General features: G+C 31.4%; 2 protein-coding genes across 2 annotated transcripts; both read left to right on the top strand.

Moving 5' to 3' along the window:
• Positions 1-9,103: 9,103 nt before the first annotated feature.
• Positions 9,104-13,802, top strand: LOC123907015 (amino acid transporter AVT1A-like). Its single transcript, XM_045957075.1, has 12 exons — positions 9,104-9,536; positions 10,124-10,383; positions 10,509-10,723; positions 10,833-10,856; positions 10,943-11,123; positions 11,216-11,429; positions 11,522-11,657; positions 11,760-11,779; positions 11,886-12,031; positions 12,515-12,558; positions 13,343-13,405; positions 13,486-13,802. Exons 1-12 carry the CDS (start codon positions 9,340-9,342, stop codon positions 13,576-13,578), a joined length of 1,593 nt encoding a protein of 530 aa, XP_045813031.1. The 5' UTR covers positions 9,104-9,339; the 3' UTR covers positions 13,579-13,802.
• Positions 13,803-15,345: 1,543 nt separating this feature from the next.
• Positions 15,346-15,880, top strand: LOC123907014 (uncharacterized protein At4g08330, chloroplastic). Its single transcript, XM_045957074.1, has one exon. It carries the CDS (start codon positions 15,399-15,401, stop codon positions 15,774-15,776), a length of 378 nt encoding a protein of 125 aa, XP_045813030.1. The 5' UTR covers positions 15,346-15,398; the 3' UTR covers positions 15,777-15,880.
• The last annotated feature ends 3,283 nt before the right edge of the window (positions 15,881-19,163 follow it).

Genomic DNA, 19,163 nt, shown 5'->3' with positions numbered 1-19,163 from the left:
AATATAATGACACATCTACAATATATGAAAAGAAGATACATTTTTTTTTGAAGGAAAAAAGAAGATACATATGAAATCACAAATTTTCCCCTTTTCATTTTTTGACACATAATCATTTTCAAGGGTATTTTGTGTCATATTTGAAAGTTAATAACTAATTTCAATATTTTAATAATACAAGGATCTAATTTTTTGTGGGATTTCTGCGAGGCATATGTTTTTACTCTTATTAATGAAGTTTTCAATTTTTTACTATTTTTTGTGAGACCTATATTTATACTCATATATTAATACGAAAATCTACTATTTTTTGTGATTCTCAAAGAACTTGTGTTTTTACAAATATATTATGTTGTCTATTTTTTTTAATAATTTTACGGGCTATATTTATATTAATACGGGAACCTCTTTTTTTTTGTTATATCTACGAGCCTTATATTTTTACTCCTATATTAATAAAGTTGTTTGTTTTTTATTTATTTATAATTTTACGAGTTATACTCATATATTTATACAGAGACATAATCTTTTGTGTGAATTATGCGGGACCTATATTTATCCTCTTATTAATAAGGTTTCCTGATCTTTAATAATTTATGTAGAACCTAAATTTATACTCATATTTAATACGGTGATCTAATTATTTTGATGATTGTTGCGAGACCTATATTTTTACTAGCATATTAATAAGATTGCTTATTGTTTAATAATTTTTACGGGACTATATTCATACTCATATATATATTTATTACAAGGACCTAAGAAAATAAGATACATGTGAAAATCTCAAGTTACCCCTACTTAATAATTTGACACATCATCACTTTCATGAATATTTTGTGTCATATTTGAAAGTTAGTAAATAATTTCAATATTTTAAAAATTTTCTTGAGGTGGTTAATTCCATCTTAATATTTTACTCCTTCCGTTTTTTTATAAGTGTTTAGTTAGAATGATAACACTTAATTAATAAAGTGGATTTTTGTACATTATCTTCCTATTATACCCTCATCTTAATCCAAGAATAAATTCCTATTTTTTTTGCACTTTTTCAAATAAATTTTTGTTTTCAATTTTTTACTATTTTTTTTAGAGCTATATTTATAATCATATATTAATACGAGAACCTAATCTTTTGTGTGATTTTTGGGGACCTATGTGTTTTTTTTTTTTTGTACACGGGGACCTATGTGTTTTACTCATATTAATAAGTTTGCCCATCTTTTATAACATTTGCGGGATCTATATTTATACTCATATATTTATATGGAAACTTTTTTGTTTGTGTAGTTTCTACGGGACTTATACTTTTAATTATATATTAATTAAGTTGTTTGTAACAAAAATAAAATAAAAATTAAGTTGTCTATTTTTAATTTTTTTTACAATTTTACAGGTTATACTCATATTTAATACACGGTGACCTAATTATTTTTATGATTATTGTGAGACCTATATTTTCACATACGATTGCCTATTTTTTAATAATTTTTAGTGACTATATTTATACTCATATATTAATACATTGACATAAGTTTTTTGGTGATTTTTCCAAGACCTATGTTTTTACTAATATATTAATAAGATAGCCTATTTTTTCATAATTTTTACATTATCCTTATTTATATTCCTATATTAATATGGAGACCTAAGATTTTTTGGTAATGATTTTACCATTGTTCTTTTTCTATTTTTTTACCAAATATTATATCCCTTCTGTTTTTTTATATTTTAATCAACTTTTCAATAAATTTCATCTTACCAAATGAGGAGCGGCAACGCCGCGACTCCCGTGCAGACGCACGGGTGTCATGCTAGTTTTTTATAAAAAAAATTCAAATCATAAAAATGTGAATAAGTGACAAATGAGTTGCCTATACATGAATGGTTACCAACTTGATACTACATCTATTCTATACTATATATAAAGATGATACAAATATTTTTGGTGTCGACTTTTCATAATACCAACAATACCTTCTTTTATTTAGCAATAAAAATCTTTTATTAACAAATTCACCATAACATAAGACACATATTTTTTTTTAGTGGCAAAAATCTTTTATTAACAAATTAATCATAACATAAGATATGTCTCTTTTTTACATAAGTTAGACACAGGTAGGCGCGGAACGCCTGTCTGGCCCGCTAGTAATTAGAGGTGTGAATAGGCTATGCCGAGCTAGGCTTTTCCAAGCCTGAGCCTGACTTGTGGCCTATCATAGACTTATCTTTTATGCCTGAGTCTGGCCTATCGAAAGTCTAATGTGGTCTGTTAGTCTGTTTAAAAGTCGATTTCACACAAGCATATTTGAATAAATAATTATATTTATTTTTAAATACACTTATGAACTAATAAATCAGTGTCATTTTGATATTTAACATGATATGTTAGAGACATTATATGTAATCATATTTCAATTCTAGTTTATAATAATACATTTATATACGTGAAAAACTAATGTCGATTAATAAATTTAAACTATTGAAAAAGTTAATAAATTTATAATTTAATCGAAGTACAAATTTTAATATATAAATAATAATAGTAGTAAAAATATTATTCATATTAATTTAAATAGGTCGGCCTAATAGCCGAAAAGTTTTTTTTAATGGCCTGCAGACTGCAGTCTGACCTATTTAACTAAATATGCTTATAAAAAAAATTTGGTCTGCTCTATTTAAAGAAATAGGCTGACCTAGCATGAGCATATGTAGGCTAGGCCTTAAACCCCGGTAGGCCGATCTGGTCTATTCTCACCTCTGCTAGTAATTAAAGAAAGAAAACATACTATTCTAAAAAAACATCAAATATATTTAAGGAAGGAAAAAAGCTTATAAGATAGGTGTTATTCAAAATGTAATTGAGTTCCAATTTTTTTTATGCCTAGTAAATAATTTGCAACTATATTGACCCTAATTTGCTTTGCAGCTTAGGCGAGAATATGTAATTGAAGCTCTATTATAAAAAAAAAAAAAAAATTGTCTAATTTAAGAATCAAACCTGGATCCTTTACCTACATTATCACATTTTAACCACTAAAACATGTAACTCAATTGTAATTAAAATTATGTCACCAAATTATTAACTGTGTATTTATTGTATAAAGCATTTACACTTTAATTTTACTTTCAGTTCAGATTTCCTCTTATTCAAATAAAATACGCTCCAAATTGTTTCCCGTACTCCTTCAATTAAAGAAAAACAAGAAAGAAAAAATAATTATCACAACATTGAGAATTATCAAAATAATATATATATATATATATATATATATATATATATGGGGCTGCTAACTTAGACCCAGTTGGGTCTAAGTTAGTAAGGTGCACCTTTTGAGTTGGACAAAAAAACCCATTTTTTAATTTTTTGGAAGAATGGAGCAACAGGGGCATTTCTGTAATTTTACGCAACAGTACACGCACCCCCCACTTCTTTTTCCCCCCCCAGGACACGTGGCAGCGTGTGATTGCACAAAATCAGCGCGCGTGCATCACACGCGCCGACAAACGCGCGTCTTGCTTGCTGGATGACGCGGAGAGAGAAAATTCTGAAAAAGCAGGCCACGTGTCATGATATGATTGGCTGCGTTAATTTTTTTCCATTTTATACTTTAAACTCGATTATTTCGTCGTAAATTAATTTTTTATTTTTTATACCAAAATTCATAATTTTTTTTCTCTACAAATAGAGACTTGGTTCGTTTAATTTGGACACCGAAAAAAAAAACGCAATTTTTCACTACTTTAAACTCGATTATTTCATCGTAAATTAATTTTTTATTTTTTATTTTTTATACCAAAATTCATAATTTTTTTTTCTCTACAAATAGAGACTTGGTTCGTTTGATTTGGACACAGAAAAAAAAACCCAATTTTTCACTACCTTAATCTCATTTTTCACTACCTTACATCAACTCACTGAAACCATTCTACCAGAAAAATGGTTTCGGAGTACAAATCTCTGAAACCATTCTACAAGCTAAATGGTTTCAGAAGCAAATAACTAATAATCAACTTATTGAAACCATTTTACCAGCAAAATGGTTTCAGATTACAACTCTCTGAAACCATTGTACCAGATAAATGGTTTCAGAAGCAAACACAATTAATAAATTACTCACTGAAACCATTCTACCAGTAAAATGGTTTCAGAATACAACTATGTGCAACCATTCTACAAGCTAAATGGTTTCAGAAGCAAATAACTAATAATCAACTTACTGAAACCATTCTACCAGCAAAATGGTTTCAGATTACAACTCTCTGAAACCATTGTACCAGATAAATGGTTTCAGAAGCAAACACAATTAATAAATTACTCACTGAAACCATTCTACCAGTAAAATGGTTTCAGAATACAACTATGTGCAACCATTCTACAAGCTAAATGGTTTCAGAAGCAAATAACTAATAATCAACTTACTGAAACCATTCTACCAGCAAAATGGTTTCAGATTACAACTCTCTGAAACCATTGTACCAGATAAATGGTTTCAGAAGCAAACACAATTAATAAATTACCCATTGAAACCATTCTACCAGTAAAATGGTTTCAGAATACAACTATGTGCAACCATTCTACCAATTAAATGGTTTCAGAAGCAAACATTAGTTTTTAATTACCATTTTATCTCATTTAATTAACTAAAAATAGTTTCAGGTCTCCAAAAATTTCATAAAATATACCAAAAGTTCCAGAATATTATCTACTATTTTCCTGGTATAATGGTTTCAGTGAGTTGGTTGAGTTTACAACACACAAGTAACGTATTTAGTAAACAATAAAATGAGATTAATGTAGTGAAAAATTGCGTTTTTTTTTTTGTGTCCAAATCAAACGAACCAAGTCTCTATTTGTAGGAAAAAAAAAATTATGAATTTTGGTATAAAAAATAAAAAATAAAAAATTAATTTACGACGATATAATCGAGTTTAAAGTAGTGAAAAATTGCGTTTTTTTTTCGGTGTCCAAATCAAACGAACCAAGTCTCTATTTGTAGAGAAAAAAAAATTATGAATTTTGGTATAAAAAATAAAAAATAAAAAATTAATTTACGACGAAATAATCGAGTTTAAAGTATAAAATGGAAAAAATCACGCAGACCCATTCATATGCTGACACGTGGCTGCCTTTTCAAAAGCAAAATTTTCTCTCTCCAGCTTATAATCTAGTGTGGCGCAGACAGGATGATCTGATAGATCAGGATGATCTGGGCTGTCTGATTGATCAGACAGTCTTAATGAGATCACATCTTGGCTGTCTGATGGAAATCAACGGTCTGTAACCATGGTCCTTCCGTACGCGCGCGACACTGGATCCACGTCTATTAATTGTTTAAGAAGGTGGGGCGCGTGTTGTTATGTTTTTTTTATGTAAAATTACAGAAATGCCCCTGTTGCTCTATTCTTTCAAAAATTAAAAGAATGGGTATTTTGGTCCAATTGAAAAGGTGCACCTTGCTAACTTAGACCAAACTAGGGTCTAAGTTAGAAAACCCCATATATATATATATATTTCACATTTCAATGGCTCGGATTAACATCATCGCCGCTCTTTGCATCCACTCTTTGCTCCAAATTTAAAGTTGTAGTATTTGGTGGTGATTTTCAACAAATTATACCGGTCATACTCAAATGAATTAGGCAAACAGTTGTAAATGCTAGCATTAATTCATCCAAAATTTGACATCAATGCGAAGTCTTAATATTAACCACTAATATGAGATAGGAGTGGTGTGTGTAACTGTGTATTGTGAGAGGCAGAAATACTTAGTTGGGTACAAACCCAAAAAAAAAGTATTTAGGTACACACTCAAAAATGATAAAATGTCAAAACAAAATTTTAATCGTCACATTATTCAATCATTTTTCATTTAATTTTTTTGCACATGTATGTGTGCCTAAGTAATTTTTTGTTTTTGTTTGTGCCCAAGTAAAAATACCTATGTGAGAAGAGTGTTTATTGTGAGAAATGGCAGTAAGTAAATGAATGATCCTGGTTAAAATCTCCATTTTAACAATAAATATACGATACGCCTGAAGATCCTAATTAGATTCTCTCAAAGCTTCATGTTTCATTGCCAACATCCAATTGATGGTATCCACTCATAAAGAGCAACATTAACCATTCACAATTGTTTCCATCAAATAGATACAAGTTTCATTTAAACTAGAACTTTGATCCATGCACCGCATGAGTCTAATTATGTGTAATATGTAATAATAAAAAATAAAATACAAAAATTCTAAGAGCATTTTCAATAAGAGTAGTATAGGGAATTTCATGGACTAATTATTCTATATTTGTTTATGTGCTTATTTTATATTTTATATATTTTTTAAATAATTTTGGAATCCCGTCGTTTTGTTTATACTTATTAAAAAAAATTGCTGATAACTAAAGGTTAAAAAATTGATGATAATTAAAGGTTAAAAAAAATTAAAGACATAATCAAGAACATAAACTTAAGTAGACATCCATAAATAAATAAAAATTGTGATTAATTCCGCCGTTCAAATTTATTGAAAACGGGGTTAACATATTAGGATTGCTAAATTCTTTCATAATTGAAGCACATGATTTAACGGTTGAAAGATTTTATTGTAAGTAAGGGATGCAGGTTCGATGACAAATCTGTATTTTTTTAATATAAAGCTGCAATAAAAAGAAAGATAAAATGAGAGGGGGAAAAATTTGGTTTAGGGTTAGCTTATGTTAGCAAACTTATAATATAAGAAATTATTGTTTTTTAATTGTTTAAATTGTGCAATGAAAATTGATGGTGCTTAATTGTCGTATGAAATCTTTCCTATGAAAGTTGATGGAGCTTAACACTTTGTGGACATGATTTAAATCACAATTGGTCTGTTAGTGCATATTGTATCAATTGATCATCGGTTAATATTAAATTTGCAATGTTAAAATCAAAATAATGAATGTGATTAGTGACATGACCATGATTGTGTTTGGTTGTATTGCAAAAAAATTGATTTAGTAGAATTGAGTTTGATAATAACTTTCCAAATTACACGTGATAATAACTTTCCAAATCTCACATGATAATTATTCTCTAAATTTATGATCCGGTAGAAAAAAAAATATTGATCAGGAAAGACATAAAAATATTTCGTGATAAATAATATAGTCAACAATAATTTTAATGATATACTTTTAAAATTGATGGTGCTTATCAATTATTGCACATAATTTTAATCATAATTGGTATACTTGCCATGGTGGTTGGAAATATTGCCACCCATTGAAGGATTGCAGGTTCGAATCCTAGTTAAGACAAAATTGTATTATTTTTTAATAAAAATTGCAAGATAAAATGGAGGGAAAATAGAGAAAACAAATTAGGGTTTAGGATTTGCTTGTGTATGTTCGAATCCTAGTTAAGACAAAATTGTATTATTTTTTAATAAAAATTGCAAGATAAAATGGAGGGAAAATAGAGAAAACAAATTAGGGTTTAGGATTTGCTTGTGTATACAAGCTTATAATATAAAAGATATCTTCAGACTTTGGGCTTTAAGGGTCGTGTGCCGGAGAAATTTTATTATAGGCACAACCCCAAATTAATAATATTTGGACACACATTAAAGAGAAAAATTTAAAAATAGATAATTAAGTCACATCAATTATTATCGATCAATTATTTTATCTTTAAACTTTTTAAAATTATATATGTGTGCCTAACACATCATATTTAGGCTTGTGAAAATCTAATTTCATATGTTGGTTCTACCAATGATCACAAATCCTACAATTAATACTTTAAGAAGGAAATTAACATATAGTTTTGAAAATCATTAAACCTATATTTTGAAGCCACTAGGTTTGATCTAGTGGTGAGGGATTTGAGTAGTACTCTATAGGTCATGGGTTCGATTCCCAGTTCATTGTAAACAAAAAAAAAAAACTATATTTTGAAATGAAAATGTTACATGAAACATCACCTAAGCAAGTAATCTTCAGAGTCGCCACCCACCCGCACCACTCACCACCCTCTTTACACAATTTCTTAATTATTTTTTAATTGTACCGGATTATATTCAAATCATTAGAATCACTACTTTTGAGACCTTGACTCTATCGGTTCGTCCCTAGAATCAATTTCTCTTCTCAATTTTTTTTTTTTTTTACAATTATTTATCATCTCAATTAGAATCAACTAATTAGTTAATTACTACTTAAATCCTATTTCGTTTGGTTGGAAGGAAAGAAAGTGAGAATGAAGGAAAACACATAAACTGATGAATGAATTTAAACTAAATATTAGTCCAAATTAGTTTTTTCAATTTCCGTCTTTTTAATTGATTCTCACTTTTTTCCTTCCAAACAAACGAACCCTAAAAGCGTGTTAATATATAAGTTTTCAATTTGAATTTTCTCGGTGTCACTTTTTATGTTGAATCAATTGACATAAATTTTTGCATTAATATTAATGGCTAATTTGGACAATTGGTCCCTTAATTTATTTTATTAGTTTTATATTGGTCTGTTAACTAATTAACGTTAGAAACCGATCCATTAACTTTAATTGTGTCTTTCATATTTGTCATTTTTGTTAGTTTTTCTCAAAAAATGTTAACTTTACTTTCTTTCTTTTTTCTTTCACCACTAGTTGAATATGGTTCGAGGGTCGATTCTGACATCAAGTGATTCCATATGTACGCAAAAATGATTTATTTATGAGGAATATTGTTAGGCGTGCTAGGCAATATGATTACGAGTTCAGACATTGGAGATAAAGTTAATGTTTTTTTGAGAAAAAAACCAATATGACAAACATAATTAAAGTTAAAAGATTAATTTATAACGTTAATTAGTTAAGAGACCAATTTATAATGTTAATTAGTTAAATGACTAATTTGTAACACTAATTAGTTAAAAAAAATGAAGTTATCCAATTTAGTCCGTATTCCTTGAATCCTTCGCTAAGGTACAGTGAAATCGTTCACCAAATTAGTCGTTACTTAGGTCCGTTACTCTTTTTTTTTTTTTTTTTTTTTTCTCTAAAACAAAAATCTTCCATAATACAGTAGATGCAATGAATGAAAGAATGAAACAAGAACACGACAAGTGCCACGTTATGCATATTTCCTATCTTGTTCCGCCAGATTGACTTCATATCCCCTTCTGGATTTTTCTATCATTTTTCAGATACAGTTATCAGCCACTCACTGTCTTACTCTTCACTTTTCTTCTGTCACTTTGTCACACTCACATTATTTATCTTATCACAGCACGTTACTTACACATGGAATATTTGTTTAGTTAATCAAGAATTAAAATATATAACAGTCATTTGGTGTTGTGTTTCTTGTGCAACCATGGCTAGTAACAATAATGAGAAGGAGAGAGACATTGAGTTTATGTTTATCGATGATGATGTAGAGGAAGGTGAACAACATGAAAAGATGGAGAGTGAGAGTAACGGTGAAAGTGATGATGGCAGTGATGTTGATGAGGGAAATCATAGGGATCAACCTCAATCTTTCACTTCTCAGATATGGCCTCAAAGTTACAAGTAAGTATATATGATCAATCTTCTTAACTTTGAAAACTTGCTAGGTTTTGCCCATTTTTTCATTCTTATACCTACAAAGCACAAACACATACACATACACGTCAACGCTGATAATAATTTGATAAAATGACACATTTGAGTGTAATTCATATACAGAGTTAATCTTATCAATGTATACTTATTAATAGTTAACGAGTAAATCACCGAATTCATCCCTAGAAGACTTTTATAAGGACTAATACGAATAAAATTTGAAACGGTCAGAGACCTTTTTTGAAGTTATTCATTTATAATTTAATGATATATTTGAGAGCACCCTACAAAGTCAAGGACTAATTTGATGGTTTACACGATAGTTGACGGGTGAATGAGATTGGATATTTCTTAAATTTGTGTATTTCTGCAGCAACACTTCTGATGAAAAGCTTGTGACAGTGTCACAGTGACCCATGTGATTATGTTCAATTAATTCGTTTTTTTTTTCCTTCAAATTTATACCGTTGTCTGTGTCAGTGTCGTGTCTATGTTTGTGTCAGGTGAATGAGATTGGATATTTCTTAATTTTTATTTCTACTTGTTTATGACAGAGAGACTACAGATTCTTACACAATTGCTACAGCTCCAACTTTTGGGTCAATCATAAGAGGACCAAGTTTTATTTATTCAAGTTTTACCAATCGTTCAAAGAGTAACTTAGAAATAGATGGAAAGACTCCTTTTCTATCATCAGGTCTTGATCAAGGTACTGTTCAAACAACAACATGGTGGGAGAAAGGTTCAATGCAAAATCTTGCTGGAGAAATGCCTATTGGTTATGGTTGCAGCCTTACTCAAACAGTTTTCAATGGTATGTATGCCTATTGAATATTTTTGTGCAAAACCTGATATGAGGAGTTTTGTGCTGTCTGCAAATATCTATGCATACGTGATTTCTATTGGATTGTGAGGTGATGTTGTTCTATGACTTTGCAGCGATTAATGTGATGGCTGGAGTTGGACTTTTGTCTACACCTTATACAGTGCAACAAGCCGGTTGGGCGGGATTGGTGGTGATGCTTATTTTTGCAGGTGTTTGTTGCTATACTGCTACCCTTATGAAACGCTGTTTCGAAAGCAGAGAAGGACTTACTAGCTATCCAGATATAGGCGAAGCTGCATTCGGTAGATATGGCCGTATTTTTGTATCAGTGAGTTTTTATATTTCTTTATTCAAAATTCGTGTGTACTAATGTTTCTTTACTAACGAACAAATTAGCGGTTTTATTAATCATTGTTTATTAATGCTATTTGCTGCAGATCATTTTGTACACTGAATTATATGTAAGTGCCGCAACCATATTTTACATTTCCTTTGGTTTTGTGACTCCGCGCACATTGTATGTTTAGGAATCTTTTCGTGAATGCAGTCATATTGTGTGGAATTCATCACCTTGGAAGGAGATAACCTCACTAGTCTGTTTCCCGGAACATCCTTAGATTTAGGTGGTCTCCATTTAGATACCACACACTTGTTTGGAATTCTGACAGCACTTATTATTCTCCCTACTGTTTGGTTGAAGGATCTCCGAATAATCTCGTATCTATCAGGTTCTCTACATTCTAAAAGTGATTATTTCTGTTTTCAAACTTTACAACTTGCCAGCAATATCCTCATTAGAAACTTCAATTGTGATCTTCAGTTGGAGGGATTGTAGCGACAATATTGATTATCATTTGTGTGTTCTCTGTCGGGACAACCGTTGGATTCCATCATACTGGCCAAGTGGTGAATTGGAGTGGCATTCCGTTTTCTATTGGTGTCTATGGATTTTGCTTTGCAGGACATTCGGTCTTTCCAAATATATACCAGTCTATGGCTGACAAAAAACAATATACAAAAGCATTGATAATATGGTTTGATACCTAACTTTTTTCTGTCACCGTAACAAGATATCAATTTGTTCTTCGTCAATCTCTGATTTCTCTACTCATTTCTTTCTGTACAGTTTTGTTCTGTGTATTTTGATATACGGAAGCGTTGCAGTCATGGGATTTCTCATGTTTGGTGATGACACTTTGTCTCAGATAACATTGAATATGCCGACAGGTGCAATTGCTTCCAAAGTTGCGTTATGGACAACAGTAAGTTTGAAATTTTGTTGATCTCTCAATGCTATTTTAATAGGTTCGTGCTAAAGAAAAAATTATTTATTTCTAATGTTGTGTTCCTTGATCTTTTTTCAGGTAATTAACCCATTGACCAAATATCCTTTTTGCATAGATTGAGTGTTTACGATAACAAAACAATTAGAGATGATTTAACCCAAATTAGGAATAAGTTCAGGTTGATTTTTCCTTAACAATTAACACATATGCTTTGTTGATGAATCCACTCGCAAGGAGTCTAGAGGAATTGCTTCCGAATAGAGTTTCAAGTACTTATTGGTGTTTTATTCTTCTTAGAACAGCACTTGTTGCATCTACAGTTTGTGCTGCTTTTCTGATTCCGTTTTTTGGTAAGTCTTAGCGTATATATATACTAGTTGCTATTTCGTTAATTCATACCTCATTTGTATCTTTGGAAAATATATAGTACACACGATCAAGCAGGAACATTTTAATGAATAAATATAGGCCTTAGAGATTAAAATAGGCCCAAGATGCATTAGTTAATTGTAGGTGATTAATCATGTTTTAGAAGGATCTAGATGAATTGAATTGATGAGTCATTGGTTAGTTTGTTAGGATTAACCAAGCCTATAAATAAAGGCATGGATTAATGCAATGAGGCAAGCAAAATGAATGAATGAAGTTAGTTATTTTAGCTTAGTATAGTTTGTTAGTAGTTTTTAGCAATTATCTCTTCAATTTATGAACAACTAAAAAGTTGTTCATAACAAACATAAAAACTAATGTCAACAAACTTCTATGTTAAATGTCTGAGATGGTAACACAAATTTATGAACTGAATGCCTGATGCAGTTTTATTGTAATTTCAGGACTTGTGATGGCTTTGATCGGTTCTCTCTTCAGTATGCTTGTGGTAAGCAAAGCAATTACAATTTTGATGTTTGTCCTAGTTTTATTATGAACCGTGCCGTTTGCGCCAAAGCATGGTAGCAGTCGTGTTATTACAATAAAACTAGGTTTCTGGTAGTAGCAGTAGTGTTTTATTATGAACTCTAGGTTTCTGGTATAGAGTTTGGCGCAAAATAAAACTAGGATGGTAAGCAAAGCAATTACAATTATGTTGTGTGTCATAGTTTTAATATTAGAAACTTTTATCGGAATGATGGTAGTAGTAGACAAGTAGTGTTAGATTTTGCGCCAAAGCATTACTAGGATAGTTTGTTTACGGCAAGGTATCAGAGTTTCTGGTCTAGAGTTTGGCGCAAAATCTAACACTACTGCTACCATCCTTCCGATAAAAGGTTCAATTTCAGTAGTTAATATCCATGATGACTTCATTTTCATTGAAGAAATTAAGAAGTGGTGAATCTGTGATAGTATCCCTGAGACCAAGAGAATAATAACTTAACTAGTATATTCTAGAATGAATCTTTTAGGCATATTTTGCTAGATTGTTTGGTAGCAACTGCTATTATGTGGTTGATGTAGCTATTGTACTTTGTGTATGCATTAGCTTATATCAGCATCGCATGGTCTCATGAGTCTTTTCCGCATATTTTGGTATATTGTTTTGTAGCTATTATGCGGTTGATGTAGCTATTGCATTGCTTTGTGCTTTCCTTTACTATTATTGCTCAAGTCTCTTTTATGGAAATCATATGAATCTCATCTAATTTGGGTAATATACAATTTTTCAGTCAGTGATAATGCCTAGTTTATGCTTTTTAAAAATTGTGGGGAAAAAGGCTACAAAGGCACAGGTAATAATGCTACTAAATATTTAATTTTAATTTAACTTTCCTACTTCAATTTTACTAAACATTTTTTCCGACACTATCAGGTTATCGCGAGCGTTATAATTGCTGCAGCTGGAATCATTTGTGGATTCATTGGATCATATTCCTCTTTGATGAATATTGCTGATAGTTACTAAAGTAACTTATCTCTTTATGATGGAGAGTTTATGCTGAGTTTTGTAAAATTAGACTTGATCCTTCCGTATATTTCTTGAGCTATAATTTTCTCGTATTTTTTCAAGGAATTGAGAGACAGATTAGACAGATTAATAGTAGTTTAGGAACTACTTATTATATGTCTATAGTTTACAGACTAAATTTAAAATATATTGATATATAATTTAGACGAAATTGATAGTTATTCAAATTTTAATTGTTATTCTATTTGTAAGGAAATTGAAGTTACAATATATTCATCCAACCCTATATTCCTCATGTAAACCACCAAGTGAGTTGTCACTCCATAGATCAAAATAATTGACTTTGGTGAGACGTATGAAATGAAATATATTAAGTTGAAATAGACTTTGCAAGACATAAGTTTGGTTTGGTAAGAAATTCAAGACCTAAAAGTATGTCAAGTTATTCATCAAATGTTTTTTTTTTACACAAACAAACTTAATTCATTCCATTGATAATACTTGTTTCAATACATGGTGGACAATAATTATAAAGTTGGGGACTAACGATAAAACGAGTCGCTTGAGCTAAGTCATGAGCTACCCGATTTGCTTGTCTTTACGGTTTTTGTTCAAGGATAATAGCTTACGACGCATACTAATCATGCTGCCAAGCTCGGTGTTGTTATTATTTGTAGAATGAATGGCTTGCACAACTTGTAAACAATCCGTCGCCACTTCAATATCAGTACCTGTCCTGTAGTTATGCCAAAGCCATTGTAATGTTTCTTTCAATCCTATGGCTTCAGCCTCAACAATTGTTGGTGTGCCTTGCATTCTTTTCGTGTAAGCCTGCACAAACTTCCCTTTCTCGTCGCGGATGCACATTCCTACACAGTACACATTATCTTCCTTATAGTAGGCTGTGTCAACATTACATTTGAGCTTACCTGCAGATGGTTTGGACCAGCAGTAGTTAACTGATGTTGTGTTTCCATGGTCTGACTTTGTGTGTCTGAGCTTCGCTTTCAGCCATTCCTGGTGTGAATCCCTGTCTCTGCGGATTACATCAAAGATGGTGGGGATTTTATCATTTCAGCACTTTTGATTTCTTCTTCATCAAAGTGACCAAAGAATCATTGTGAGCCTAGCTAGCTAACTTATCTTTGTCAACTTCCTCAATCATTTTAAACAACATTTCCACGCATCCAATTGCATTCTGGCTATATTTTTGAATTACATGCCATTCTTCCGTCTTCATCCATACATCTCTTGCTGTGTCGCATCAAAAAAAAAAATGTCATTCGTAAACAATGTCATTCGTTCTCTTCAAATTGATTGCAATGGGGGCATCTGTTATTGCATTGCACCCCTCTTTGCACCAGTCAACTTCTAACGGGCAAGCAGCTGCGTAGCACACGCCATACAAACAACTTAACTTTCTGGCTTTTTTGCGGGACTGATATTTTCCAAAGCTTCTTCCAAGGACCTTCAACCTTTTAACGGTATAAATCAAGATTAACGGTATACAATAAAAATCCATAAACCGTTAATTTTGATGGGTCTCAATAACCTATCAAATGATTTTCAATTTTTTTTTTAATTATAAATAATCTATAGGATATAAACTTTCAATCCAACGATCGATTTGTCTTAACCTAGTTATTTCCACGCTAGACGGCTACGCACAACATTCTAGAACCCGAGAGTCTAAGAGTGGGCCAGTCCACAAACAACCGCAACGCGTTTTGGACTTTCCTTATTTCTTATATAAACAAATCGGTTCATCCCTTCCTCCGATACAGAAAAACCCCTCTCTCCATCTCTTAACAACAACAATGGCTTCAATCTACACCTGCTTAGAATGCAACACCGATCTCAATCTCAACTCCACCTACACCTACCCACCCAATTTCTACTTCGAAGCCGGAAACAAAGACTCAATTTCCTTCTCCGCCATCGATTCCACCAAATTCAAATTCGAAAAAGAAGATAAGATTCGTCCGTTTTTCGAAACAATCAATTATTGGGGAATTCAAAGAAAAAGAACTAAGATCAAGTGCAATAGTTGTAATCATCTTGTTGGTTATGTATATGATGATGGTCCTCCTCTTACTGATTCTCCTGGTCAATTTCATATGGGTCCTAGTCAAGTTATTCCTAGAGCTCCTAGGTATAGGTTTAAATCTAAAGCACTTCGAATTACTTCAGCATGAAACTTGAATTGATATTTGAAAATCAATATACTTGTGTATTTTATATAGTTGGTTGGATGTTTCATATGTTTTTGTTGAAATAAAGTTGTTTATTTTGTTCACTATTTTCTATCTTTTGTTGTATTTAAATCTTATTTGAATTAGGATGATGATTTAGGGTTGATGAATCTTTGTTTGCACATTAGTAGAAATATAATGGAAGGAGTTCTGGTAATTCAGAGTTCGATTTGGCTGGGAAGTTAAGCCTAAATTTGAATTTGGGATCTTCCGAACGATTTGTTGTTAACTAAAGCTCGTTAACCATTTGAGCTCATTTACTTGGTTAAATAATATTTTAATGTGATTGATTGGTAATTGATGGTATTAGAAGGACTACATTGTTTACATGTTTAGATTAGCTTATTTTAGGGAAATAGTATTAGTGAAGCATGTGCTTTATTACTTGAAGCTTACATTGTGATGTATGTTACTCGAAGCTTACACTGTGATTCCAGATTTATTGACGTGTGCTAGGAGGCATTTTGGTTTAACACATTGGAATTTTTGCTAGTGTTGTTGGCTTTTGGTAAATAGTGAACAAACTTATACTTGGTTGCTGTTCGGTATCAAGTATCAGATCATTCGGTCAGTTAGAGCTGAGCTGACCGTGTCATACAGTTGGCGAGTGAGACATAGACATGAGGGTCAATCATGAGAGAATATCCGGTGAGGAACATGCACCTAAATTAGGGTTGTGCTTAACGAAAGGGTTGGGCCCAAACCCTAGAAAGGGGGCGCTTATAAGAGGATAAAGGGTAGAGATAGAAAAACAAATTACACACAATTCCCAAAATACTAGGTTATCTCCCTCCCAGTCAGGGCAATCACTAACCCTTGACGGCGACAGTGATCTGGTCTCTGTTCCCAGATTGGAACAGTTGTGTATCGTATGCCAAGTTGGTATTTAATTATGGGTATAGTCTTTAGAAAGAATAATTATAAGGTCGCTGGTGTATATTACCATGTTGAGCTGTTTTACTTGCTGAAAATCCATTAACATTTGCGATTCCAAGTCTGTCTTTCTGTTCCGTAGTTTGGATTCCCTATACATAGTAGTATGCAGCTGCCGTGGTCAATAAATTAGTTGGATCAAGATCGGATTGTTCATGTGGCGACTTCAGTGAGTATGATTAAAATGCAATTTTGAATATGAGATGTCTGAGCTTACTCCAACAATGTTGATTTGGTGACTGCAGCAACCACCTTCTTCCCAATTTTGAAGTCTAGAATAAATGAGAATTAGTTGGGGAAGTTAGTTAGTTAGTTGATTGATTAGTTAGAGAGTATCGCGTATTAATATGAGAATACAAGGGCGGAGAAGATTCATTGAGTATTATAAACTTTTAGTGAATAGATTGGAGGAGAGTTTGCTCTTCTATTCTCTCATATTTTCTTAATAAAAGCGATCTTTCTATTCACTCTAAGTTGTTGGTCCGTAACACCTGCTTCTCCAAGATAGAGAGGGGGTGGGTGGGGTGTGAGTATCTGTGTTATGAGAGATAAAGTTTATTGTATAGAGAAAAATCATGACACTATTTTATTTGGAGGACATTAACTAATTCAATATTTAAGAAATATGACCCCTGCTCCCTTTTAGCACATTTTTTTTTTATCAGTTCCCTTAATGTCTGATTGCTTGAGCTCAAAATTGTGCCTTGATTGCTTCACAACGTGCTAATATTTACCTGTGAAAATGAAGCTTGTATATGAATAATATGGGGAAACTGTTATTGGACATGGCTTTGATTATTTAGTTCATTTACTAAGATGATCTGATCATCAAACTCTTGTACTAAGTTGAAGTTGGCTATTGATTATTGAAAACAAGACTTTGTATATTGTGGTGTTTCAAGCTGAAGGTGTAATACTTCTTTGGTAAGCTTTATGTGCATCGTGTTTTCTGGTATATGAATATATGATTAATTAGTTGGCAGATTATAGTGTTCACATACATAAAACTGGAGGAATGTTTAGAGTCACTCTTAGAACACCTAAGTAGTTCCTCCAGTCTCATATATATACAAGCAACAATTCACCTCATTGAATAATTGATGTATTTGTAGGCCAAATATATCAATAGATTAGATATATCAATTTATTCAATAAACCTGAAAATTGAATTGTTGCTTATATACAAGACTAGAGTCTAGAGGGAGTATTTTTCTAGAAAACTGATTCATCTCACTGTCTAATTGGAAAAAAACGAGTTTTATTTTTTCCATTAAGGGGAGAGTCTAGATATTGATTAAGAAAACTCTGAGCTACGGCAATTGATTACGGCACATTATTACTAGACTAGACTTCTCAACTTGAGATACTTACTCATAAGCTGCTTTTTGGTTGAATGAGAAATATATATTCTTTTCCTTCAGAAGCATAATTCTTGCTCTATGTTAAATCAGTGCTATCACCATCCTTGATTTCTTTCTCTTTTACTCATGATATTCAGGATTGTTTGTGTGCAGTTGGAAATAGTGTCTATAGTGCGGTCGTATATGGATTGTCAGATCAAAATTTGACGGTTCATATTTTAAGTTTGAATTTTATATTTATAAACAATTAAAATTCAATCCTAAAATATGGACCGTTAGATCTTGACCTGATGGTTCAGATGTGCTGACGGCATGCTATTACACTGCACTAAATCCAAATCATAATATTCCCACCCTTTCTTTTGTTAAGATTTTGCCTTTGTTTTCCTTTTTATCTTTGAACTGTTGCTTTCATTGTACGCTTTCTTGTATTAGAAGTTGCTCTAAATCTCAATTAATCTAGTTGTTCTGTTGTTGTTTTTCACAGTACGATGTACTCCTATTTATTGATATATCATGTTTTTTCCAGAAAGTTGTTAATATAATTTATCATTTTAAAATTAAAGGCTTAAATGCAGTTTTGGCCCCCCAAGTTTCACAATTGCTTGATTTTGGTCCCCCACATTTTAATTGCTTGATTTTAACCCCCTAAGTTTTACAATTGCTTGATTTTAGCCCTCCAAGTTTCAATTGCTCGATTTTGGCCCCCTAAGTTTACCCCCTTTTGCATTTGTTAGCCCCCCGTTGAATATTTTAATTAAAAATTGGTTATGTGGCATTTTAAAATTAAATAAGTATTTAAAAATAAATAAATAAATTACAAATTGTTTTTTAAAAACTAAATTATAAAATATTTTTTTTATTATATGTAGTTTGTAAAATAATTTTGTTATATAAAAAAGTAAAAAAAACATTTTATGAATTATTTTTTAAAAACTTTGTAAACTTTTTTTTAAATAAAAAATAATTATTAAACTTTTTATTAAAAAACAATTTTTAATACATTTTTATAAAAGCAAATATTATTATTTTTTAA

The sequence above is a fragment of the Trifolium pratense genome, linkage group LG2 (assembly GCF_020283565.1).
Source record: "Trifolium pratense cultivar HEN17-A07 linkage group LG2, ARS_RC_1.1, whole genome shotgun sequence".
NCBI classification, from domain to species: domain Eukaryota; kingdom Viridiplantae; phylum Streptophyta; class Magnoliopsida; order Fabales; family Fabaceae; genus Trifolium; species Trifolium pratense.
The sequence above is the reverse complement of the archived record's forward strand: the minus strand, read 5'-3'. Positions and strand labels throughout refer to the sequence as shown.